The sequence below is a fragment of the Micropterus salmoides genome, unplaced genomic scaffold (assembly GCF_014851395.1).
Source record: "Micropterus salmoides isolate LMB-PRFRI ecotype aquatic unplaced genomic scaffold, ASM1485139v1 Ms_hic_scaffold_1, whole genome shotgun sequence".
In the NCBI taxonomy this organism is placed as follows: domain Eukaryota; kingdom Metazoa; phylum Chordata; class Actinopteri; order Centrarchiformes; family Centrarchidae; genus Micropterus; species Micropterus salmoides.
The window spans coordinates 63,684,448-63,711,108 of record NW_024040040.1 but is presented as its reverse complement, the minus strand read 5'-3'; the positions used below and the strand labels follow the sequence as shown (position 1 = coordinate 63,711,108).

The window sequence follows — 26,661 nt, the reverse complement described above, 5'->3', positions numbered from 1 at the left end:
GGAAGGCCATACAACTGGATTTTAGACTTCCTGTCTAACCAAACATTCCGTGTTAAAGTTGGAGATGCTGTTTCTGAGGAGTTTGATATTGAAAATGATATCCTCAAGGGAACGCTATAAGCCCTATTCTGTTTAATATCATGATAAACGCCATTTAAAATGTGGTAGAGATAGGTTTCATCACTTATGCGGATGATGGTCTATATGGAAAAGAGGAAAAACATTAGACATGGGTAATAGCATACAGAGTGTTATTAAAATTGAAAGATGGTCTAATGATGGGGATTTAAGATGTCAGTCACAAAATCATGCTATATGTTCTTACCGGAAAGAAGATTAATAACGCACAGCTTAAACTGTATGGACAAAATATGGAAAAAGTGAAAGAGTATCTAGGACTGTGGTTTGATGAGAAATGCTCACCTAAGAATGCTGTGGTCTAATACAAACGGTGATATGTCCTGAGTTGTTTAATACATCTAGATGTGAATACCAGGAAATGAGAGCTGAAATTCTGAACTCTTGTCTCATACTCATCTTTTCATCTTAAACCCAAATGTCTTCAATGAACAACAAAAGCAAATGAATTTGGCTTACTGTACCAATATTTTTGGTGGGGTATAATAATACCAATAATGAATTACATTTATATAGCGCATTATCATTGAAAATCAAAGCGCTTCACAGTGAAGTTGGGGGGACTCACCTCAACCACCACCAATGTGTAGCACCCACCTGGGTGACGCACAGCAGCCATTTAGCACCAGCACGCTCACCACACATCAGCTTGAGGCAGAGAGGGAGGGAAACATTGAGCCAATTACTCTGGGGGATGATTAGATGGCCAGATGGTGCAAGCCAGGTTGGGAATTTTGATGATTTTTAATGACCACAGTGAGTCAGGACCTCGGTCTAATCTGAAGGACGGCAGCTCCTACAGCACAGTGTCCCCATCAATGCACTGGGGCATCCGGATCTTATTATTATATTATTATTAGGACCAGAGGGAAGACCGCCCCCTACTGACCCACCAACACCAAATGCCAAATTCACTACCATATAATGGAAAATCAGTATGAATATTAAGCCAGAGAAAATCAGTATTGATGAAGTTACCTGAATTTTATAAAACATTTTATTATAATACTCACATTCATATTTAATACACTATAGCTTATTGGGTGTGTATGTACTTTGTGTTTTGGTGGGGACATAAGGGTTCAGATTAGGGGTGTGACGATACACTTAGCTCACTTGCACGATTCACAATATTGGGTTCACGAGAACAAGACAAGAAGATGTTTTAAATAGGGCTGGGCACATTAATGCGTCATTATCACGCATTTAATTAACGACGACAATTATTTTATCTCACGTTAAACGCAGTTTAAAAAATATAAAAATATTCTTATTTTGAAAGTCATAACAGTAATAGATTGTGGAAACTCACAAACAGCGAGGATCAGTCTCTCTTCCAATGATTTCTGCTATGCGTTCAAAACATTCAAGACGATTCAACTTCGGCGGCGGGCTGTTGTTACGAGCACAACCGTTTTACGGGAACGCACCCGCTTGTCCCTACGCCTTATGCTCGACACCTTCACCTCACTGTAACAGGGAAACTTGCTGAAAATAGGCCCTAGACTGTTTATGATGCTTCCTGATAAAAGATTTAATATTTCATCAAAATAGCATTAAAATCAGTTCTGGGCAACGATTAAAACTTTTAACTGCAATTAATTCCATGATTGTCTTGCAATTAATCGCATTGTTAATGGCACAATTGAAGAATGAATTCTAAAGTAGTGTATTGCGCAATTTAATTTAAATGCACTGCTATATACAAAAGTACAATAACATGTGTTTTGTAAACACTTTAAACAAATACGGTTCTTTTTACAAGCAGTATTCCCTTTACACAGAGGCAATAAAATATTTCTTGTAAATCCTCATCTTAAACATTAATGTAATCAAATCAAATATTAAACCAAAGCTATTTGCCACTGCCAGGGCATTACCTTGCACTACCTTATCTTGCTTGTTAAAACAAGTTACCATTAGAGTCCAATTTTCTTGGGGGGGTTTTCTAAACAGGTGTCAGCAGGAACATTTTTCTTTTATCAGAGACTAGCATAAACAGTCTAAGGCCTGTGTTCAGCAAGTTTACCTGTTTGTGAGTTTCCACAATCTATTACTGTTTACTAAATAGGACATCAACAGGAGGGAATGCACATCCCCTCAAAACTAGATGTAGACCTAACGGGTAAATCACTGGCCCATATGGGACCACCAAGCAAACCCACCTGCCCAGAGCCATAATATGAGCCATCCAGTCCCCCGCAGTCTGTGGCATTGGAGTGAGCATGCACACAAGCACCGATAGCGCGACATGGTAGGCAAAGGACTGACCCATGTGCAATAGCCGGGGAACCGGATGGGGGGGCCCGCAGCTGTACAGATGCAGGAGGGGACAGCGACCGCATCAGCTGGATTCACCGGTCATATAATTAGAATATCAAAAAGTTGATTTATTTCAGTAATTCCATTCAAAAAGTGAAACTTGTCTAATGTATACATTCATTCCACACAGACTGATATATTTCAAGTGTTCATTCCTTTTAATTTTGATGATTATAACTGACAACTAATGAAAACCCCAAAATCAGGATCTCAGAAAATTTGAATATTGTGAAAAGGTTCAATATTGAAGACACCTGGTGCCACAGGGATAACCGCACCCTGGAGAGGATTGTGAAACAAATCCCATTCAAAAATGTGGGGGAGATTCACAAAGAGTGGACTGCAGCTGGAGTCAGTGCTTCAAGAACCACCACGCACAGACGTATGCAAGACATGGGTTTCAGCTGTCGCATTCCTTGTGTCAAGCCACTCTTGAACAAGACACAGCATCAGAAACGTCTCGCCTGGACTAAAGACAAAAAGGACTGGACTGCTGCTGAGTGGTCCAAAGTTATGTTCTCTGATGAAAGTAAATTTTGCATTTCCTATGAAAATCAAGGTCCCAGAGTCTGGAGGAAGAGAGGAGAGGCACAGAATCCACGTTGCTTGAAGTACAGTGTTTCCAGAGTTTCCACAGTCAGTGATGGTTTGGGGTGCCATGACATCTGCTGGTGTTTGTCCACTGTGTTTTCTGAGGTCCAAGGTCAACGCAGCCGTCTACCAGGAAGTTTTAGAGCACTTCATGCTTCCTGCTGCTGACCAACTTAATGGAGATGCAGATTTCATTTTCCAACAGGACTTGGCACCTGCACACAGTGCCAAAGCTACCAGTACCTGGTTTAAGGACCATGGTATCCCTGTTCTTAATTGGCCAGCAAACTTGCCTGACCTTCACCCTATAGAAAATCTATGGGGTATTGTGAAGAGGAAGATGTGATACGCCAGACCCAACAATGCAGAAGAGCTGAAGGCCACTATCAGAGCAACCTGGGCTCTCATAACACCTGAGCAGTGCCACAGACCGACTGATCGACTCCATGCCACGCCGCATTGCTGCAGTAATTCAGGCAAAAGGAGCCCCAACTAAGTATGATTGGACTGCACCATTCACCAGAGGAACTTCTCTCAAGAGGGCCCACTATATCCATGCCTATTCTTTCAAATGGTGTGTCTATTATAGGCAATGGCTGAAGCTGGGCACGGGCCACTCCTTTGTTTGAGGTCAACTGACATGTCTGACATGATGCACAAAACTGCTGTACTTGAGTGTACATGCCTGACCACACAAATCGCCTAGCAATTCTATTTAGAGACTTTTGAAATGCTAAATGGCCTGCCCAGGGGATTGAATGACCAAGTTCAATGACTTTCTGCCTAAGAGCCTGTGGCAAAGCAATGGCCTCAGTCTTGCCTTTGCACTGATAAAGAATACCATCTCTCACGGCATAGGTTGCTTCTGCAAGAACATCTGTTCGTCCCTGCTTCTTCCCTTCAACCGCTGAGACTTTATCAAACCAGGGCTTTAAGGTCGGGTCAGTCTGCTGCTGTGCTGATAAATCAGAGGGCACATCAAACTCCAGAAACTGAGTGGGCTTCATGTGCTGTACAACTTCTGGCCTAGCTTATCCCTTCTCCTCTGAGCTCTGGACTTCTGCTAGGCTTGCAGCCTCCTCTGCAGACTTAGGAGCCCGTTCCTGTATCCACACCTCCAACTCCGGATTCACCATCCTCAGAAACTGCTCCAGGATCATCACTTCAGAAATGTCCTTCACAGTGGATTTCTCTGGTTTCACCCACTTGTGAAACAAGTTTTTAAGGCGGACATATAGTTCCCTTGGAGTCTCATCTCATTCCCAGTAACTAGTAGTGTAACGGATTAGTATTTCTAAAACAGTAATATTATTACAGGTACCAATCCAAGTAACGCTGCGGTACTGAGTTACTGAATGCACCGCCCTTGGCATGAATTCACAACATGGCGGCAGGTCAGCTGCACTGGACCTGATGTTATTCAAGTCAGCTGTTAGTATAATGTTACTAAATTACTTACATAATCTCAGCAAATTCAATAAATTTTCACATACTGTATAGTTTAAAGCTAGTTTAGGCCTATTATGTATATTATGTTCCAGTGACCAGTTCCATATTGTTATTCGAGTGACCAGTGTTGGGAAGTAACTGTTACACGTTCTTAGAGAATATAAGCAAGATACACAAATGGCATCAGATTATTGGACAGGATAAATACAGAGTGACATTTATACATTCAACGGCATTTCAGACGATGGCCTGTAATACTTATTTTGTCCATTTGGGGGAGCGTGGGTTACATGACGATAGCTTTGATTCATTAAAATGAATAACGGTCAGGGATCCTTGCTGCAAATTAAAACACTGCGAAATTAACTTATTTAGATTCTTTTCAACAACAAATAACACCAACATGGTAACATAACTATTCAAATGGAGGCAAACGCCACCACTAACTTAGCAAGGATTATTGTTTAAACAGAACAACAGTTTATAATGAAACATTGTTTTAGCTCAAGAAGGCAGGAGTCGTTCGTGTCTCCCTATGGCAACCCTGGCTTATCACATTTGCACATCAGCTAAAAGAAGAGAAGGGAGTGGCGTTTTATGGCTCAGCCATTCTGTGGGAAAAGGGATCAGAAAGGGTGGTACTTTGATGTCCTGAGGTACCCTATGGAGGGAGAGGGGTTGGACAATTCCTTTGCTGTCCTGCTAAGTGTCTCTATTGACACCTTTACGGCGAGAGGGTTTCACTAAGGCTCTTTGAATACACGGTCCTTAAGTGATGCATGTCTGATTGAGTCTCTGCAGCCCCTTACCAAACCCTAGGCGATGTCTGATTATTTTTTTGTGAGAGTGGGATGCCACACCAGTGCCACACCGACCCCAGCAGCAGGCAGGTGAGAACCCAAGCAGCCAGGGCAGCCCACGTTGATGTGTTGTACCATGACTGCACATACAGTATGTGTTTGTGTATGTGTGCGTGTGAGTGACCTCACTTTCCCTGTCTGTATTAGCAACATGCATTTCTCATTGAGCTGCATCAAGCAAAACAACACTAAGAATATTAAACATTACAATTTTTGTTTTCATTGCAACTTGGAGTTTTACAGACATTCATCTGTTGATGCACGTTGATAATGTAAAGAGGAAGGAAGCCAGGACAGCTTTTACCATACCAACTACCCAACCACAGAGAGACAAAGACCACATCCTCCCTTTTTCATTTGAAATGTTTATTGTGACCAACTGACATACAGGACTTCTCATGTATGTGATCTACCTGCTGATGTGATTTTACAGATGTGAATAGAAACTATGAGTTTAACAGCAGCAGCGAGTGGATTTGTTGTCTTCCTTCTCTCTGTACAAGGTACTGTCCATCTACATTTATATTATGAGGCATTACCAGACATTCACTTCTCTTTCTTTAAATTGAAGTCTTTACAACACAACCAACACAGAGCTGTGTCTGTTCTTTACACCAGCAGCATCTCTTTGCAGTTAAACCTTAACAATGTAAACTTCATAAACTGAAGTTCACGAAATGTGAATATGAACAGTATGAGTTGTGTGATTGTGTCGACTTTTAAAAGCCATCTCCCGTCAGATGCTTAAAGAAATGATCTGATACAGTTTACCTCATTTGTGAACACAGCTATAACTTCCACTTTTATAATAATGGATAGAAATGAAGTGCGCAAAGAGTAACAGGCAAACAGCATGGATAAACAGTTTAGATATTTGGCTAAAGGTACTGTATAAATGGTTGTTGACAATGGGTTCATCTCACTTGGCCCTGGGGTGTTTGACAAAAAAGGTCTGGAACCACAGCGCTCTAAGTTGGTTCATTGATCACTTAGTCTCCCACATTACCAGTTTCCTTGTTATAACATCTGTGTGAGTTATGTGTACTTAGTATATGCTCACCTGATTACAACATTTACATTTATTCATTTAGCTGACGCTTTTATCCAAAAAAAAAAGGGACACAATGGTGTCTCACAGTGGATTTGAAATCAGGTCTCTCACACCTAAGGCATGTGTCTTATCCACTACGCCATCACCACCCACAAAATGCATAAATCATTAATTTGTAATCACTGGTGTTAAAGTGCTATATGCAGTAAATACATTTTGCTGTCGTAGAATTACTAATATCTACTTTGTCATCTGTGTTTTGAGGGCCACCTTAAAGCCACCTTAAAGCACAGGTGAAATAAATGAGGACCAGGGATGGTTGTAACTTGAGTCAGCTGTAATGCGTATAATTTCTCCAATCAGGAACAGTTACGAATCACCTGATTCACTCTGCAGATGCCCAATTTAATCCTTATATCACATGTAAAAAAGTAGTAACAAGGTAAGAAAGTATTTGTTTTTACATTTGATTTATTTTAGTTAAATTAATCAAACTTAAATCATGTTTATTGTGTGTCTATGTAGATATTTTTCATGCAAGTTGTTAGTGCAAATTTTTTAGTGGTGAGCTGTAAGCTAGTTCATGGCTACAAGAGAGAGGTTAAATGTAACAACAATGAAAATGTTACAACCTACTCTAAGAAAATATTTAGTTGTATTTACATGTTTTCTTTGAATTTCATGTCTGAGACACACACAGTAATGTTTAAATGTTTGATTATTATGTTCAAATGTTAGTGTAAGACTTTTAGGCTTCTCAGGGCCCATGAGGCCTGAACTCCAGTAGTGCCATGTGTCTGTCAGCACTGTGACGGAGCAAGACAAGCCCCAGCCCCCCAAAAGCATGGGCTCAGGCAGGGGCAACTGCTTGGTCCACATGAACAAATGCTCCAGACGCTTTTGGATTCCAACCAGGCGATGGTTTACATGGTAACCCAAATAACCTCACAGATGGCCATTTCAACCTGCCCCAGCAGATCAGCTCAGTCAGTACACCACCCCAATCCCCCAGAATGCAACTTTCTGTATAAATTCATCATTCATTCTTCATTTGATCTTTTCAACCCTTTGTCCGCTGGTTCTTTGCCACAACTGGCTGAGCAGGCAGAACCCCCATGTTGATTGGAATGCCGGAAAAATAGTGAGTTGGAGCTCATATTGCCATTCCACCTGCCTTCGGTCTGTTGCCAGTAGAGATTTATCCTTTGTACCAGTTGAATACCACGACTTACACGACAGTGTTCAGCAAAGATTTGACCCTTTTCATTACCTCACATCGCCCCTATGACTGCCCCATTGATCTCCTCTCTGGTGCCTCCATAACAGCTTAAAATCTGTCGTGCCCCGAAAGGGAGTCCATGGAGCGGTATCTGTAGTACTCAGTAGCAGCTGCCATAATCCACCCTTCTTCCTCTGCAGTGGGAGCTAGCTTCTTTTTTGTAGGCAAGGCTTGACACACTAGATGAATAAAACACACTCTTATTAAAAAAATAACAAAAAACACTTTAGGTTGTTCAGCAGCGAGGAGCAGTGAAACAACAGCACGGCTCTGTCGATAAATAAAAAGTAAAAGTTAAATTGCGTTCTCAGGTGACCCGGATCAGCTGTTAGCTGTAAACACACCACAGGGCTAACGTTGCTATGTGGCTGTGTTTTAATGTTTTAATGAGCTGGTCCATTTGTTTTGGAGAGGAGATGACCTCGGTGGTAATTCGGCTCCCGGGAGAACCCTGTCAGGGCGCTGAAGTGGAGCGGAACCAGAACAACTCTCATCAGCTGTTGGCTGTAAACACTAGCAGGAATAAAGTTCCGGTGCGGCTGTGTTAAAACTATAACTTAGCACAACATAACTGCACTGTAATAACGTTATGCTTTATTAAATGTCACAAAATTATCAAAATAGATATTAGATATACACTCACCTAAAGGATTATTAGGAACACCTGTTCAATTTCTCATTAATGCAATTATCTAATCAACCAATCACATAGCAGTTGCTTCAATGCATTTAGGGGTGTGGTCCTGGTCAAGACAATCTCCTGAACTGCAAACTGAATGTCAGAATGGGAAAGAAAGGTGATTTAAGCAATTTTGAGCGTGGCATGGTTGTTGGTGCCAGACGGGCCGGTCTGAGTATTTCACAATCTGCTCATTTACTGGGATTTTCACGCACAACCATTTCTAGGGTTTACAAAGAATGGTGTGAAAAGGGAAAAAGATCCAGTATGCGGCAGTCCTGTGGGCGAAAATGCCTTGTTGATGCTAGAGGTCAGAGGAGAATGGGCCGACTGATACAAGCTGATAGAAGAGCAACTTTGACTGAAATAACCACTCGTTACAACCGAGGTATGCAGCAAAGCATTTGTGAAGCCACAACACGCACAACCTTGAGGCGGATGGGCTACAACAGCAGAAGACCCCACCGGGTACCACTCATCTCCACTACAAATAGGAAAAAGAGGCTACAGTTTGCAAGAGCTCTCCAAAATTGGACAGTTGAAGACTTGAAAAATGTTGCCTGGTCTGATGAGTCTCGATTTCTGTTGAGACATTCAGATGGTAGAGTCAGAATTTGGTGTAAACAGAATGAGATCATGGATCCATCATGCCTTGTTACCACTGTGCAGGCTGGTGGTGGTGGTGTAATGGTGTGGGGGATGTTTTCTTGGCACACTTTAGGCCCCTTAGTGCCAATTGGGCATGGTTTAAATGCCACGGCCTACCTGAGCATTGTTTCTGACCATGTCCATCCCTTTATGGCCACCATGTACCCATCCTCTGATGGCTACTTCCAGCAGGATAATGCACCATGTCACAAAGCTCCAATCATTTCAAATTGGTTTCTTGAACGTGACAATGAGTTCACTGTACTAAAATGGCCCCCACAGTCACCAGATCTCAACCCAATAGAGCATCTTTGAGATGTGGTGGAACGGGAGCTTCGTGCCCTGGATGTGCATCCCACAAATCTCCATCAACTGCAAGATGCTATCCATCAATATGGGCCAACATTTCTAAAGAATGCTTTCAGCACCTTGTTGAATTAAGGCAGTTCTGAAGGCGAAAGGGGGTCAAACACAGTATTAGTATGGTGTTCCTAATAATCCTTTAGGTGAGTGTATGTCAGTCCAGTGACTGTTACCTGACAACCGACTTGCCTCTCATTCCCCGGTGCAGGCAGTAAGTCAGCCTGCCGAGTGAAGACAGACTCTGAGGACCCATTTGAGCGCTGAATGATTAGTTCATTCCTGCTCCACAGTAGCCAAGATGTTATGTGAAAAATGAATGACTCAAACCCAGAGACCCACAGTTATGAGTCCTGAACTAATCAGTTCTGTTTCCTGTGCTGCCTGCTTACAACAGCCTGTAGCCAGCTGTCACGTGACAAATGAACGACTCAAACCCAGAGACCCTCAGTTGAGAGTCGTGAACTAATCAATTCTGTTTCCTGTGTTGACGGAGCCCATGCAGCTGCCATGTAAAGAGTGAACGTAAGAGTCCAAGACTATTCACGCATGCGTTAAAATGAACAAATTATTCACTGAGACAATACAACAATAGGTCAAATGAACGACACAACACTAATTGTCTACCGTGATTTAAATAACATCACCATTAAGAACAAGTAACCACTACCTCTCATTAATTCTGCCTTTGTCCCCCTTCATGGCGCCACTGTTTTTTCCAAGCTGACCTACATAACGCCTACCATCTGGTCAGAATCCAGGAGTGGGATGAGTAGAAAATGGCTTTCAATACTCCATTGGGGCATTTTGAGTATCTAGAGATTTTTGGTCTGATCTACACTCCTGCTGTTTTCCTTTAGTAAATAACATGCTCAGGGTCTTCATCAATCAGTTTGTATTTGTTTATATTGATGACATTCTGATTTTTTCTAAGAACATGTCTGATCACATAATCTATGTCCGCCAGGTTCTCCAAAGGCTGCTGGAGAACAGGCTTTACGAGAAGGCAGAAAAGTTTCACGTCAACTCGGTCAGCTTTCTGGAATACGTCATCGAAATTACAGTAGAGTTGCCTTGCCCCTAAGCAGTCTTAATTCCTCCTCCATCTCCTTTGAGTGGAACCCGGAGGCGGAGCAAGCCTTCAATTCATGGTTAGGGTTGACGCATCAGACACCGGGGTGGGAGCTGTGCCTTCTCAGAGGTCATGGAGAGCTCAGAAGCTTCATCTCTGCGCCTTTTTCTCCCGTCGACTCTCCCAGTCTGAACATAATTATGATGTGGGCAACAGGGAGCTCTTAGCAGTTAAGCTAGCTTTGGAGGAGTGGAGATACTGGCTTGAGGGAGCTGCGCAGCCATTCTTAGTCTGGACCGATCATAACAACTTGGCTTATATACTAACCGCTAGGAGGCTCAACTAACTCCTAGCAATTTTTTGGCAATTTTTTGGCTGCTTTCAGATGACACTTACCTTACTGCCCGGGGTCAAGGAATACTAATGATGCTCTCTCCCGACAGTTTGGGGCCATGGAGGCTCCCTCCGATCTGGACACTATTCTCCAATCCTCCTGCGTGGTGGCCTCACCCTGGTGGCCACTCTGCCCAGCTCCTATGCTTTCCTGCCTAAGCCACCTTCTGTTGCACGCTCTAATAAACTGAAATTGTGAATGCATTGGCTTAAAAGAGCTCCGAGGTACACAGAGAAATGTCAAAAATGTTAGCACCATCCCTGGTCTCCCCAACATTAATGGAGCCTCAGTTCCATCGATTGTATTCCCTGAGTAATCTGTGCCCAGTGATCACGTTGCACAATGTTAGGACCCTGGAATTAGTTCACCTAAATAGAAGCAGGAGTATGAAAAACTACTAGTTGGATTTATACCCTTTAACTTGGTAGAAGAGTCTAGCATGGGCCAAGGAAGAACCTATTCAATTTTGGATGGGATCCGAATCATTGGGCACATCCATCCATCATCAACCGCTTATCCTGTGTACAGCCCCGAACTTGGCGAACTCAGTATTGAGAAACAGTTACAGTCTTTGCCATCACCTGGGGGCTGACACATAGTAGCTACACAGATATGCTGGATGTCAAATTGAAGGTCTGAATGAGACAAATCACACATCACTGAGGGAGCTTCTGTTCTCAGGCCTGTAAAGCATGGAGTTCTTTGTTATTCATAGGAATATTGATTCAAATCCATTGTATTTATTAATATTTTATTTATTAATGCTATTTGTAAGACTTGGGTTTATGGAGAAACTACCAGCAAAAGGTAACAGTAAATATGGCCAAAACATGGATAGTTTCTTTTCTTCACGTTTGCAGTTACAGTTGTAGTCAAGAAGAAGATATTCAGCTGTATTATAATCTGTAGGATCATGGTTATTATTATTATTATTATGGTGTATAGTGTGATTTTATACTAGGCGAGTATGAAAATCTCATTTTCCTTTATTGTATCTCCATTTACTTTTGTAATTGTAACATAAATAGGTCTAGGCATAAATAGAAAGGCTTTTGACCTATCATAGAGACCAGAATTATGCATCTTGGCCTAATGCACAGTAACCACAACTGTAAGCTAATAATGTGATGTCTATTTATAATAAAGTAATGACAATCCCCTTTCATATTTTGAGTGCTTCTAAACAAGCCAAGAATTTTCCTTTTTCTTAAGTTAAAGGTTTTTTTAAGTTAAAATGTCAATTACTCAGAATGTAATAACAGAACAACGGCGGTACAAAATTTCGAACTATCTCACAGTTGTGGTCCTTTCCTTTGCCATTGTTGCTGGAGTTTTCTGCTGCATTGGTTGCAGTGGTTTCTGAAAATGTTTGGTCACATTCATACCAGAATGTTTTGTAAAACTGCCGAAGCTGTGTTGAAATCAAATCAGTTGACAGTTGAAACTCAGAATTCTAAAATTAAACTAAATTTTCACGTGGCACTTATCCTCTTTCATTCAGGTGTAATATCATATTACATATGTGCTTTTCCTGATATAACAAGCCAAAAGTCTGCTGTGAAAATGCTCTGTTTAAATCAAAATGATCTCAAGCTTCTAAAGGTGTATCATGAAGAACGATTTGTGACAGTGACTCACTCACAAGATTCTGGGTTTCTTGAAGCTGATCAAACTTTCCTTTCTGAAACCACCTCCACACTTTAAGTCTGTCTCCTGATGTTGTTGAGTCTGACTGCAGTTTCTGATGTGCTCTGTGTTACAGTGATACAGGCTCAGAATGGCTGGGGAGTGACTTACACCTCTACTCAGATCTGTGCCTTAAAAGGATCAACAGTGGAAATAAGCTGCACCTACACATACCCATCCAGAATAAATGGCCGTGATACTACAGTTCAGGAATCATTCTGGTTTACTCAGATGAATGGAGATGTACCTGTGGATCTGAGAACAGACTCAGAGTACGCAGGTCGTTTGCAGTACAGTTGTTCTAACAACATCTGCACTCTGAGAATCACAGACCTGAGAGAGAGCGACTCAGCTGAGTACAAGTTCATGTTCATAACAAACCAACCAGGTGGAAGATTTACTGGTTCACCTGGAGTCACTTTGTCTGTCACAGGTAACATTTTCATGAATATGTTAATTATTTAATTATTTTCAAATGTTCATGATCTAGGAAGCAATAATATGAATGTGAGTGTGTATATTCATGTGCGTGTGTTGACAATTTTGTCCAAAATAACATTCCTGTTCCTTCTTTACAGATCCAGATCTCCGGGTGCAGGTGATCAGATCTACAGTCTACAGGATTTATACAGAGGCAGAGCTGCTTTGTCACAGCAGCTGTCGTCTACCTTATCATCCTTCCTACGTCTGGTACAAGAATGGACAAAAAATTCAGACAGAAACATCTTCTTCTTATTTAGGCCACTTTTATTCTAAAGACAGTTATTCCTGTGCTGTGAAAGGACTGGAGGGTTTCCCCTCTCCTTCAGTGTGTGAGTTTACTCCACAGTCTTACACCACTGACACCACTAACATAACACCATCTGGTGGAGCCGAATCACTACATGTATTTTAAATAAAGAGACCCTCATTGTGACTCCTCACCAGATCTGGTATAAAAATGGTTCAAAATTGTTTTATCTTTCAGGTGTCCGTTATCAATACTGCAACAGAGTGACTTACACTGACAGAAGCATCTGTGCCTTCAAAGGCTCATCAGTGGACATTTCTTGTACTTACAACAGTTTTTACACTATCAGATCTAAATTCTGGTTCAGACCTGAACGTAGTCTTCAGTGGCAGAATCCCTCACAGCCTGAGGACCTTAGTGAAGACTCCCAGTATGCAGATCGTGTTCAGGTCCTTGAAACAGAGAGAGGACGCTCCACTCTGAGAATCACTGACCTGAGAGAGAGCGACTCAGCTGAGTATCACTTCAAATTCAAAACAGGAAAATTTGAATGGAGGAGTAGTTTACCTGGTACAACTCTGACTGTCACAGGTACTGATGAACACAAACTGTAACAGCACATTTAAACTATCTGATGACAAGTGAATGTGTTAAATAGTGATCCTAATGGGAAAGAATTTTATGTGTCATTAATTGATTATATGATTGTCATAATGTTCTATTGTTTATATGTCTGTGTATGTTGTGATTCAGCACCACATAAAGAACAAATATTTCTGTTTTTTCTCCACAGATTTAGATCTCCAGGTGCAGGTGATCAGATCAACAGTCTACCAGAATTATACTGAGGCAGAGCTGCTTTGTCACAGCAGCTGTCGTCTTCCTGATCGTTCTTCCTACATCTGGTTCAAGAATGGACAGAAAATGGAAAGGGTGGAGACATCTTCTTATAAAGATCAGTTTTATCCTGGAGACATCATCTCCTGTGCTGTAAAAGGACATGAGGATTTCCGCTCTCCTTCAGTGTGTGAGTTTACTCCACTGTGTCAGGAAAAAAGAATGCATACACACTAATATTGCAATACTAGTATGATTTCAGACTTAACCATTTTGAAGTATACTAGATCTTAATGTAGACACAGCCGTAAAAATTACACACTGAACAAAATTATAAATCCAACACTTTTTGCCCCCATTCATCATGAGCTGAAGTCAAACATTTACTTTGACTTTCTCTATGTACACAAAAGGCCTATTTCTCTCAAATATTGTTCACAAATCTGTGAAAATCTGCATTAGTGAGCACTTTGACGAAATAATCCATCCACCTCACAGGTGTGGCATATCACGATGCTGATCAGACAGCATGGGTATTCCACAGGAGTGTCTTGGGACATCCACCTGGACAGCTGCTGCAACAATCGGTTTGCAAAACCAAAGAATTTCTGCACAACCTGTCAGGAACCATCTCAAGGAAGCTCATCTGCATGCTCGTAGTCCTCATCGGGGTCTCAATCTCACTGCAGTTTGTCGTCGTAACCAACTTGAGTGGGAAATGCTCACAGTCGATGGTGTCTGGGACTTTGGAGAGGTGTTCTCTTCACGGATGAAACTTGGTTTCACTGTACAGGGCAGATGGCAGACAGTGACACCAGATCCTGACTGATTTGCGGACCCTCCCCAATACAGTGAAATTGCACATTTTCATGAACATTGAGTGGCCTTTTACTGTGGCCAGCCTAAGGCACACCTGTGCAATACCCATGCTGTTTGATCAGCATCTTGATATGCCACACCTGTGAAGTGACAGGATTATCTCGGCAAAGGAGAAGAGCTCACTAACACAGACATTGACAGATTTGTGAACAATATTTGAGAGAAATAGGCTTTTTTTTTTGTACATGGTCTTAGATCTTTGAGTTCAGATCATGATGAATGGGGGCAAAAACAAAAGTGTTTATTTATTTATAATATTGTTCAGTATATAAAGAAAAACTACCTTTAGTAGAAAGGCAAAATTCAGATACATGTTGTGATATAACAGTTAAACGTCTTTCCTATTATGTACATTTTTGAGATTTAGGAATATTTCAAGTATAAAATATGTTGTTGCAGCATTTACTGTTCGGTAGTTATGTTTCTGTTATTGAGATGCTCCATTACTTATATTGATAATGTCATGACCAACAGCTCTCAGCTCGAGTTAATTGAACAGTTTTTGACTGAGACAGAATGGATATTTTTATCCTGTAACTTGTAAAATCTTAAAATAGAGTTACCAGTTTCTGCAGATTTATTCCTGACTCCACAAGTCTATCTAAGTAGTGGTAAATCTGAAACACATAAATGCTGCTACAACTACAGAAAAATGTTTGTAGTTGTTAAAAATTACAAATTAGAAATGATTAAAGGCTCGTTTTCTGTCAATATAACAATCACAGACGTTTTAATGAGAACAGTCAATAATCTATGAAAACATATTCTACTCTTAATTCATGTTCATATCTTCTGCAGATGCTCCAAAGCTTCCCTCTGTGTCAGTGAGTCCCTCTGGGGAGATATTGGTGAACAGTTCAGTGACTCTGACCTGCAGCAGTGATGCTAACCCAGCAGTTACAGTCTTTGCCATCACCTGGGGGCTGACACATAGTAGCTACACAGATATGCTGGATGTCAAATTGAAGGTCTGAATGAGACAAATCACACATCACTGAGGGAGCTTCTGTTCTCAGGCCTGTAAAGCATGGAGTTCTTTGTTATTCATAGGAATATTGATTCAAATCCATTGTATTTATTAATATTTTATTTATTAATGCTATTTGTAAGACTTGGGTTTATGGAGAAACTACCAGCAAAAGGTAACAGTAAATATGGCCAAAACATGGATAGTTTCTTTTCTTCACGTTTGCAGTTACAGTTGTAGTCAAGAAGAAGATATTCAGCTGTATTATAATCTGTAGGATCATGGTTATTATTATTATTATTATTATGGTGTATAGTGTGATTTTATACTAGGCGAGTATGAAAATCTCATTTTCCTTTATTGTATCTCCATTTACTTTTGTAATTGTAACATAAATAGGTCTAGGCATAAATAGAAAGGCTTTTGACCTATCATAGAGACCAGAATTATGCATCTTGGCCTAATGCACAGTAACCACAACTGTAAGCTAATAATGTGATGTCTATTTATAATAAAGTAATGACAATCCCCTTTCATATTTTGAGTGCTTCTAAACAAGCCAAGAATTTTCCTTTTTCTTAAGTTAAAGGTTTTTTTAAGTTAAAATGTCAATTACTCAGAATGTAATAACAGAACAACGGCGGTACAAAATTTCGAACTATCTCACAGTTGTGGTCCTTTCCTTTGCCATTGTTGCTGGAGTTTTCTGCTGCATTGGTTGCAGTGGTTTCTGAAAATGTTTGGTCACATTCATACCAGAATGTTTTGTAAAACTGCCGAAGCTGTGTTGAAATCAAATCAGTTGACAGTTGAAACTCAGAATTCTAAAATTAAACTAAATTTTCACGTGGCACTTATCCTCTTTCATTCAGGTGTAATATCATATTACATATGTGCTTTTCCTGATATAACAAGCCAAAAGTCTGCTGTGAAAATGCTCTGTTTAAATCAAAATGATCTCAAGCTTCTAAAGGTGTATCATGAAGAACGATTTGTGACAGTGACTCACTCACAAGATTCTGGGTTTCTTGAAGCTGATCAAACTTTCCTTTCTGAAACCACCTCCACACTTTAAGTCTGTCTCCTGATGTTGTTGAGTCTGACTGCAGTTTCTGATGTGCTCTGTGTTACAGTGATACAGGCTCAGAATGGCTGGGGAGTGACTTACACCTCTACTCAGATCTGTGCCTTAAAAGGATCAACAGTGGAAATAAGCTGCACCTACACATACCCATCCAGAATAAATGGCCGTGATACTACAGTTCAGGAATCATTCTGGTTTACTCAGATGAATGGAGATGTACCTGTGGATCTGAGAACAGACTCAGAGTACGCAGGTCGTTTGCAGTACAGTTGTTCTAACAACATCTGCACTCTGAGAATCACAGACCTGAGAGAGAGCGACTCAGCTGAGTACAAGTTCATGTTCATAACAAACCAACCAGGTGGAAGATTTACTGGTTCACCTGGAGTCACTTTGTCTGTCACAGGTAACATTTTCATGAATATGTTAATTATTTAATTATTTTCAAATGTTCATGATCTAGGAAGCAATAATATGAATGTGAGTGTGTATATTCATGTGCGTGTGTTGACAATTTTGTCCAAAATAACATTCCTGTTCCTTCTTTACAGATCCAGATCTCCGGGTGCAGGTGATCAGATCTACAGTCTACAGGATTTATACAGAGGCAGAGCTGCTTTGTCACAGCAGCTGTTGTCTACCTTATCATCCTTCCTACGTCTGGTACAAGAATGGACAAAAAATTCAGACAGAAACATCTTCTTCTTATTTAGGCCACTTTTATTCTAAAGACAGTTATTCCTGTGCTGTGAAAGGACTGGAGGGTTTCCCCTCTCCTTCAGTGTGTGAGTTTACTCCACAGTCTTACACCACTGACACCACTAACATAACACCATCTGGTGGAGCCGAATCACTACATGTATTTTAAATAAAGAGACCCTCATTGTGACTCCTCACCAGATCTGGTATAAAAATGGTTCAAAATTGTTTTATCTTTCAGGTGTCCGTTATCAATACTGCAACAGAGTGACTTACACTGACAGAAGCATCTGTGCCTTCAAAGGCTCATCAGTGGACATTTCTTGTACTTACAACAGTTTTTACACTATCAGATCTAAATTCTGGTTCAGACCTGAACGTAGTCTTCAGTGGCAGAATCCCTCACAGCCTGAGGACCTTAGTGAAGACTCCCAGTATGCAGATCGTGTTCAGGTCCTTGAAACAGAGAGAGGACGCTCCACTCTGAGAATCACTGACCTGAGAGAGAGCGACTCAGCTGAGTATCACTTCAAATTCAAAACAGGAAAATTTGAATGGAGGAGTAGTTTACCTGGTACAACTCTGACTGTCACAGGTACTGATGAACACAAACTGTAACAGCACATTTAAACTATCTGATGACAAGTGAATGTGTTAAATAGTGATCCTAATGGGAAAGAATTTTATGTGTCATTAATTGATTATATGATTGTCATAATGTTCTATTGTTTATATGTCTGTGTATGTTGTGATTCAGCACCACATAAAGAACAAATATTTCTGTTTTTTCTCCACAGATTTAGATCTCCAGGTGCAGGTGATCAGATCAACAGTCTACCAGAATTATACTGAGGCAGAGCTGCTTTGTCACAGCAGCTGTCGTCTTCCTGATCGTTCTTCCTACATCTGGTTCAAGAATGGACAGAAAATGGAAAGGGTGGAGACATCTTCTTATAAAGATCAGTTTTATCCTGGAGACATCATCTCCTGTGCTGTAAAAGGACATGAGGATTTCCGCTCTCCTTCAGTGTGTGAGTTTACTCCACTGTGTCAGGAAAAAAGAATGCATACACACTAATATTGCAATACTAGTATGATTTCAGACTTAACCATTTTGAAGTATACTAGATCTTAATGTAGACACAGCCGTAAAAATTACACACTGAACAAAATTATAAATCCAACACTTTTTGCCCCCATTCATCATGAGCTGAAGTCAAACATTTACTTTGACTTTCTCTATGTACACAAAAGGCCTATTTCTCTCAAATATTGTTCACAAATCTGTGAAAATCTGCATTAGTGAGCACTTTGACGAAATAATCCATCCACCTCACAGGTGTGGCATATCACGATGCTGATCAGACAGCATGGGTATTCCACAGGAGTGTCTTGGGACATCCACCTGGACAGCTGCTGCAACAATCGGTTTGCAAAACCAAAGAATTTCTGCACAACCTGTCAGGAACCATCTCAAGGAAGCTCATCTGCATGCTCGTAGTCCTCATCGGGGTCTCAATCTCACTGCAGTTTGTCGTCGTAACCAACTTGAGTGGGAAATGCTCACAGTCGATGGTGTCTGGGACTTTGGAGAGGTGTTCTCTTCACGGATGAAACTTGGTTTCACTGTACAGGGCAGATGGCAGACAGTGACACCAGATCCTGACTGATTTGCGGACCCTCCCCAATACAGTGAAATTGCACATTTTCATGAACATTGAGTGGCCTTTTACTGTGGCCAGCCTAAGGCACACCTGTGCAATACCCATGCTGTTTGATCAGCATCTTGATATGCCACACCTGTGAAGTGACAGGATTATCTCGGCAAAGGAGAAGAGCTCACTAACACAGACATTGACAGATTTGTGAACAATATTTGAGAGAAATAGGCTTTTTTTTTTGTACATGGTCTTAGATCTTTGAGTTCAGATCATGATGAATGGGGGCAAAAACAAAAGTGTTTATTTATTTATAATATTGTTCAGTATATAAAGAAAAACTACCTTTAGTAGAAAGGCAAAATTCAGATACATGTTGTGATATAACAGTTAAACGTCTTTCCTATTATGTACATTTTTGAGATTTAGGAATATTTCAAGTATAAAATATGTTGTTGCAGCATTTACTGTTCGGTAGTTATGTTTCTGTTATTGAGATGCTCCATTACTTATATTGATAATGTCATGACCAACAGCTCTCAGCTCGAGTTAATTGAACAGTTTTTGACTGAGACAGAATGGATATTTTTATCCTGTAACTTGTAAAATCTTAAAATAGAGTTACCAGTTTCTGCAGATTTATTCCTGACTCCACAAGTCTATCTAAGTAGTGGTAAATCTGAAACACATAAATGCTGCTACAACTACAGAAAAATGTTTGTAGTTGTTAAAAATTACAAATTAGAAATGATTAAAGGCTCGTTTTCTGTCAATATAACAATCACAGACGTTTTAATGAGAACAGTCAATAATCTATGAAAACATATTCTACTCTTAATTCATGTTCATATCTTCTGCAGATGCTCCAAAGCTTCCCTCTGTGTCAGTGAGTCCCTCTGGGGAGATATTGGTGAACAGTTCAGTGACTCTGACCTGCAGCAGTGATGCTAACCCAGCAGCTAAATACACCTGGTACAAGGAGAACCAAACACTTCTCAGTGAAGAACCACAGCTTGTTTTCAGCTACATCCAGTCCTCTGACTCTGGAGAGTATTACTGTGCAGCTGAGAACCAGCTGGGGAGGAAGACAACTAAATACATCATTAATGTGAAATGTGAGTAAAACAGCTTATTTAAAAATAAAAAACAGCTTAAATCTGCCCAGTCTTTGCAGGAGAAGATTTTTACTGACCATGCCTACATCCTTCAGATCTACTTGCTTCACATTTACAGTCTGCTGTAATTCAGTGAGCAGCTCCAGGAGAGTTTAGAATCAGAATTGGGTTTATTGCCTGGTACATTTTCACATACGAGGAATTTTCCTTGGTATAAATTGGTCCTTACAGTACACGTGAACTCAAATATAAATATAATATAGGAGATCAAAAAGTATACAAAAAATACAATACTATAATACAATGCTGACAAGTATGTGCAAAAGTTCACAATATGAGCATAAATATTATAAATATTTGTAAAGTGTGATTGTAAAGTGTGAGGTAGGGAGTGTGTGTGTGTGTGTGTGTGTGTTTAGGGAGGGGGGGCATGAGAGTCATTGACAGTGGGGACCCAGGCCTTGTTGAAGAAGCCCACTGTAATCGGAAAGAAACTGTTCTTGTGGCGAGAGGTTTTGGTCCTGCCAGAGAGGAGTGTCTGAAACAGTTTGTCTCAGGGATGGGAGGGGTCAGCCACAATCTTTCCTGCATGCCTCAGAGTCCTGGATGCGTACAGGTCCCGAAGAGATGGAAGGTGACAACCAATCAGCTTCTCTGCAGAGCGAATGATACGCTGCAGCCTGCCCTTGTCCCTGGCAGTGGCAGCAGTGTGCCAGATGGTGATGGAGGAGGTGAGGATGGACTCAATGATGGCGGTGTAGAAGTGCGCCATCATTGTCTTTGGCAGGCTGAACTTCTTCAGCTGCCGTAGGAAGTACATCCTCTGCTGGGCCTTCTTGGTGAGGGAGGTGATGTTCAGCTCCCACTTGAGGTCCTGGGAGATGATGGTGCCCAGGAAGCGAAAGCAGTCCACAATGGTGACTGCGGAGTCACTCAGGATGATGGGGGGATGGGCTCTTACTAAAATATACGATCATCTCCACTGTCTTCAGAGCGTTGAGCTCCAGACTGTTCTGGCTGTTCCAGGTCACCAGATGGTCAATCTCCCATCTGTGGGAAGACTCATCCCCCCCAAGAGATGATCCTAATGAGGGTGGTGTCATCCGCAAACTTCAGGAGCTTAACAAACTGGTGACTGGAGGTGCAGCTGTTGGTGTACAGGGAGAAGAGAAGGGGGGGAAAGAACGCAGCCTTGAGGGGAACCGGTGCTGATGGTCCTGGAGTCAGAGAGATGTTTTCCCAGCTTAACATGCTGCTTCCTGTATGTCAGGAAGTCTGTGATCCACCCTCAGGTGGAGTCAGGCAGATGATGGTGGAGGCTTTGAAGCAGGCTGGCAAATGGCATGTCTCCAGTGAGGTTTTAAAAAAAGTCTGTGAACACCGGAGACAGCTGATTGGCGCAGTGCTTCAGGGTGGATGTGGAGACAGAGTGCGGCCCAGCTGCTTCCTGAACAGGTTTCTGCCTCCTGAACAGTCTGTTGACATCCCTCTCCAGGATGGTAAGGGAGGGGAGGAGGAGGTGTGGGATGAGATGGAGGACTGTGGCCGATCAGTGGTGTGACAGAGGATGGTGTCAGGTCTGTCCCATTGTCTTCTTAAAACGACAGTAAAACTGATTCAACTCATTGGCAAGGCGTGAGTCATTCATGGAGTGGGGGGATTTAGGTTTGTAGCTGGTGATCTGTCTGAAGCCTCTCCAGACAGAAGCAGAGTCATTTTTTGAGAACTGATGCTATGTATCTGCGTATAGCTGTTTAGCGTGTCACACTGCCTTGCTAAACCTGACTCCTTAAACCTGGCCCAGGCTCCACTCCTAAACGCCTCTTCCTTTTCCAACCTCAGCTGGTTGGTTAGGAATTTTATATAGTTTTGGGATTCAAACTGTCACACATAAATCTGTCACACCACCTTCAAAGTCTAAAATGCTGCTGCACAAAACAATTTACTGTTCAGAATGTAAATACCTTATATGCTACTGTATTAACACATCCTTAAACTAGAATAATCTCAACGCATCTCCTCCAGATGCTCCAAAGACATCCTCTGTGTCAGTGAGTCACTCTGGTAAAAGTGTCAGGGGTTAGAGGTGTTATAAGAGAAAGTGTTGAAATAGGGATGTGGTAGCTAGTTCCACCATCGTGGTGTTACAAACAATCGAGTTTGGTTATTGGCTGAATATCAGAGATATTCTAGAAATATTAATAAAATTATTAATATCAAAATGTATTAATTGTCATTAATAAATACGGGGCACCACCCTGGAATCAGGGACATATAACCAAATATGAAATCAGTCTAAAAAGGATTTATTCACCCATAAATTGTCAATAATCAAACATTATCATTCAATGATAGGTGAGTTTGAAGAGTGAGTCCGTACACTGGCCGTCACAACCAACTGATGTCACAATATTCAATACAATAACCACAAACAACGACTTCTTAAAATTATAACAGAATTTATTCACTATAGCAAATAAACACTATCATCTAATCTAAATCAAGTGTGTGTGTGTGTGTGTGTTTGTGTGTGTGGGTGTGTATGCGTGACCGGAAAGGGAGAGAGAGAAGCGTGGAGTGTGTACTCACGTGTGTGGCTCTGCTTTTAGGTCTGACTCACTATTAACACCTAGGTGTGAAATGGGCGCCTGTTTTACTGTCTTTTGTTTGAAACTAACTCCGACTCAGGCTTTTGGAAATTCAACAGGCCGAGGACAGGCCTTTAGGCTGGCAGGAGGGCCCAGCCTTTGTTCTACTAGACTGTCCTGGTCCCAATATTGCATATAGCAAAGCGGTACGACTGAGAGACAGCTGGTCATCAGTCATGACACCCAAGTTTCTCACCACCCTGATTGGAGTGTTGGTTGAGGGGCCAATTTTTAATATGTTGTAATGGTGGATAGATTCCTTGGATGGCGGGAAGGATTGGTAAAGTTGCGTATAGTCTGCATAGCAGTGGAAAGAGAAGCCATGCGAGCAAATGATCGGCCCCAGTGAGCTGGTGTAAATTGAGAAGAGAAGGGGCCCTAGCAACAAAACTTGTGGCACCCCTGTGGAGAAGCAGTGGAAGTAGGACAATTGTGGGAATGCCCATAGAGTTAGGATTCCAACCACCGAAGTACTTTGCCCGACTTGCCCATTGCCGAGAGTGCGGATAACAGGATCCTGTGATTGACTGTGTCAAAAGCAGCTGATAGGTCAAGCAGGATGAGAACCGAAGACTGGGCTGCGTCTTTAGCTGACTTTAGGGCTTCTGTTACACACAAAATAGCCATTTCAGTAGAGAGGCCACTCTTAAAGACTGATATAGAGCTGGGAAGGTCATTCTGTCAGAGGAATTCTGACACCTGTTTGAAGACCACCAGTTCAATAGCTTTGGATTGAAAAGGTAGAAATGAAACTGGCCAACAGTACTCAACTTGAGTAGTTGAGAACATACAATAGCATCTGTAACATCAAATCACCAGTACTTCTTATCCTCTTTTGAGTTGAATTTGCATGAATTCTTTGTGATTCATATGGGAGGCCATCATTTTCTCATCAGAAAAGGGTCACAAAGAGGACATCTGTGGCCAAGTTTCATGTACAGGTTTATTAGTGGTTCTAACAGCCTGTTGGCTACCTTTTTGAAGGCAACAACAGCCTTTTCAATTCAATTCAGTTTTATTTATATAGCGCCAAATCACAACAACAGTTATCTCACAGCGCTTTTCATAAAAGAGCAGGTCTAGACCGTACTCTGTGATGCTATTTACAGAAGCCCAAGAATTCCCACCAAGAGCAAGGTAAAAGCAGGTATATAACAAAGTAACCACTGGAAGATCAGAATAATGAATCAAAAAAAATTTCTTTGCTCCTCCTAGCTTGTGGTAGTCTGTGTCTAAACGCCGTAAAAGGCAGATTGATAAGTTTTGTCTCTTTTGTCCTCCAGATGCTCCAAAGCTTCCCTCTGTGTCAGTGAGTCCCTCTGCTGAGATAGTGGAGGGCAGTTCAGTGACTCTGACCTGCAGCAGTGATGCTAACCCAGCAGCTAATTATACCTGGTACAAGGAGAATGAAGACTCACCAAAAGCATCAGGACAGAACTTCACCATCACTGACTTCAGAGCTGAACACAGTGGGAATTATTACTGTGAAGCCCAGAACAGAAGAGGACGTCATAACTCCACCTTACATCTGATTGTTGTGGCAGGTACGTTTCTACCTGGGTGATTAACTGAAGAGCATCACCTGGCAAAGTGATGTCCAAAACAAATCCTACAAGTGAGGTCCAGAACAGTTTATCTAATAACTGTCTATCTTCATTTCTAGTGAAATCAACAATGATAATAAATATCATCAGGGTGACTCTGGTGGTCGTGATGACGATTCCTTTGTTTTGTCTGTGGATGAGGTGAATTTATAAGAATGAATCAGTATATCTTTTACTTTGAATATTTACTATCATAGTTTGGAGTTGTTGATTAAACTTTTTATTTTTGATTCAATTCAGGAAAAAGAAAACTCTGAGCCCCACCACTGAACCAGATGAACCTACAGAGACTATAGAGGTGAGAAATCTGTTGGGCCAAAGTGAAAGAACTTAGGGCTCTACCAAAGGGCTATCATTTTTTGGCTTTTACATAAATTTTAATGTAAAATCTAATTGTTCAAATGCTATTCATGAGGCCTTTGACTCACATTTGTTTTCTCTCCCCATCAGTTGGAGTCTGATTCTGATTATACCAACATCTCAGCCTTGAAACAAAACAAAACTGTGTGTGACTTTCTTTTGATGCCATCAAACCAGAGGGGACTCACCTAGATGGAAACAGAGAGAAGTACAACTGGAAGACTAGAAAGGTGCTATACAAGTACAGAGCATTTAACAGGGGACAGCTGCGGAGAATGAGGTGGATGGTGGCAGAGATGGATACATTTTCATCTTTAGTTTTTATTAGCAGCATAGACAAGCAGGTAGACTTCATCAGCAGCATGTAGCAGAACATTTAAGTAGAAGCTTTATTTTTACCTGTGCAGGTAGATTACATATGCTCAGGATGGAACTTAGTTTAATTTATTGTTATTCAAAATTTTAATGCAATAAATTTATTTTAAGACATAAAAACCAGTCCAACCAGTCCCTGGCTCAAGCAACACAATCTCTAATCTGCACTCATACATGTTTGCTGTGATTGGCAACTTCAAAACTGTCAATGCAACTGCAAATGCATTCTCCTCACTTCTCTTAAAGTTCAATGATAAATGAAATATATATTATTAAAATGGTAAATCACACAGTTGAGCAAGAATGAACAGAGTAAAATACAAAAACCAGGCAATATACTGTACATCATAAGCAACAAATTAAATCAATCAATTAAGGTAAAATACTTTTTCATAATGTCATAATATCATCAAACTTTGTCATACTAGTATCAAACCATTTCTTTAACATTAAAGCAAAGTTAATCACATCAAACTACTTAAACCATATAATTATAAACCAATCAATCCCAGTAATACACTTTATATATACGGATACTATTCTGTCAGGTAAAGCACATATTTGTTATCAATACTACTGTTAATTTAACATCCTCAATCGTTTATGAATTTTATATCATACTTAATGCATTCTTAAAACATCCTATTCATTACTTGTTAATACATTTCACACTACTTACTTTATAGTTTTATAGAACTGACTTCATCATAACCCAAAAGCATCACCCTATGGTCTCGGCTGACAGAGGCTCACTTCCTGCAAGCTTTCCGATGCAGGTTCTTGTGGTTAAGCAGCAAACTGCAGTGTGTTGAACTTTGTCGACTTACTTTCCATCACATCTCCAGGTGTTAAAACCAAAGGTCATCTTCTATCATTCTGAATGTTTTTAACAACTAACATTACATAAAGAATTTCCAGAACATTTTCAGATTTCCCATCATTTTGAGTACATTTAGAAATAATGATCACAATACACACTTAAACACTTTAATAGATAAAGAATGCACATAAGTAATTATGCTTTAAGAATATACTTTGTTATACACTGACCGTCTAGATAAACTTCCTCTCTGAGTAAAGAGTAAAAAAAAAACGAGTAAGAGCAAAAGTAAAAATACACTCCTACTTTGTGGGGGTCTCTAGCATACTAACTAGCGTTACTGGTAGAGAGAAAGA

At 40.8% G+C, this 26,661-nt stretch overlaps 2 protein-coding genes across 2 annotated transcripts in view; one reads left to right on the top strand and one right to left on the bottom strand.

Moving 5' to 3' along the window:
• LOC119898138 (B-cell receptor CD22-like) overlaps nt 1-26,661 on the bottom strand; it is a 509,835-nt gene that overhangs the window by 94,490 nt on the left and 388,684 nt on the right. The window lies entirely within an intron of this gene.
• LOC119898104 lies at nt 5,731-15,092 on the top strand. Its single transcript, XM_038712268.1, has 6 exons — nt 5,731-5,863; nt 12,606-12,962; nt 13,108-13,341; nt 13,497-13,850; nt 14,053-14,286; nt 14,595-15,092. Exons 1-6 carry the CDS (start codon nt 5,809-5,811, stop codon nt 14,867-14,869), a joined length of 1,509 nt encoding a protein of 502 aa, XP_038568196.1. The 5' UTR covers nt 5,731-5,808; the 3' UTR covers nt 14,870-15,092.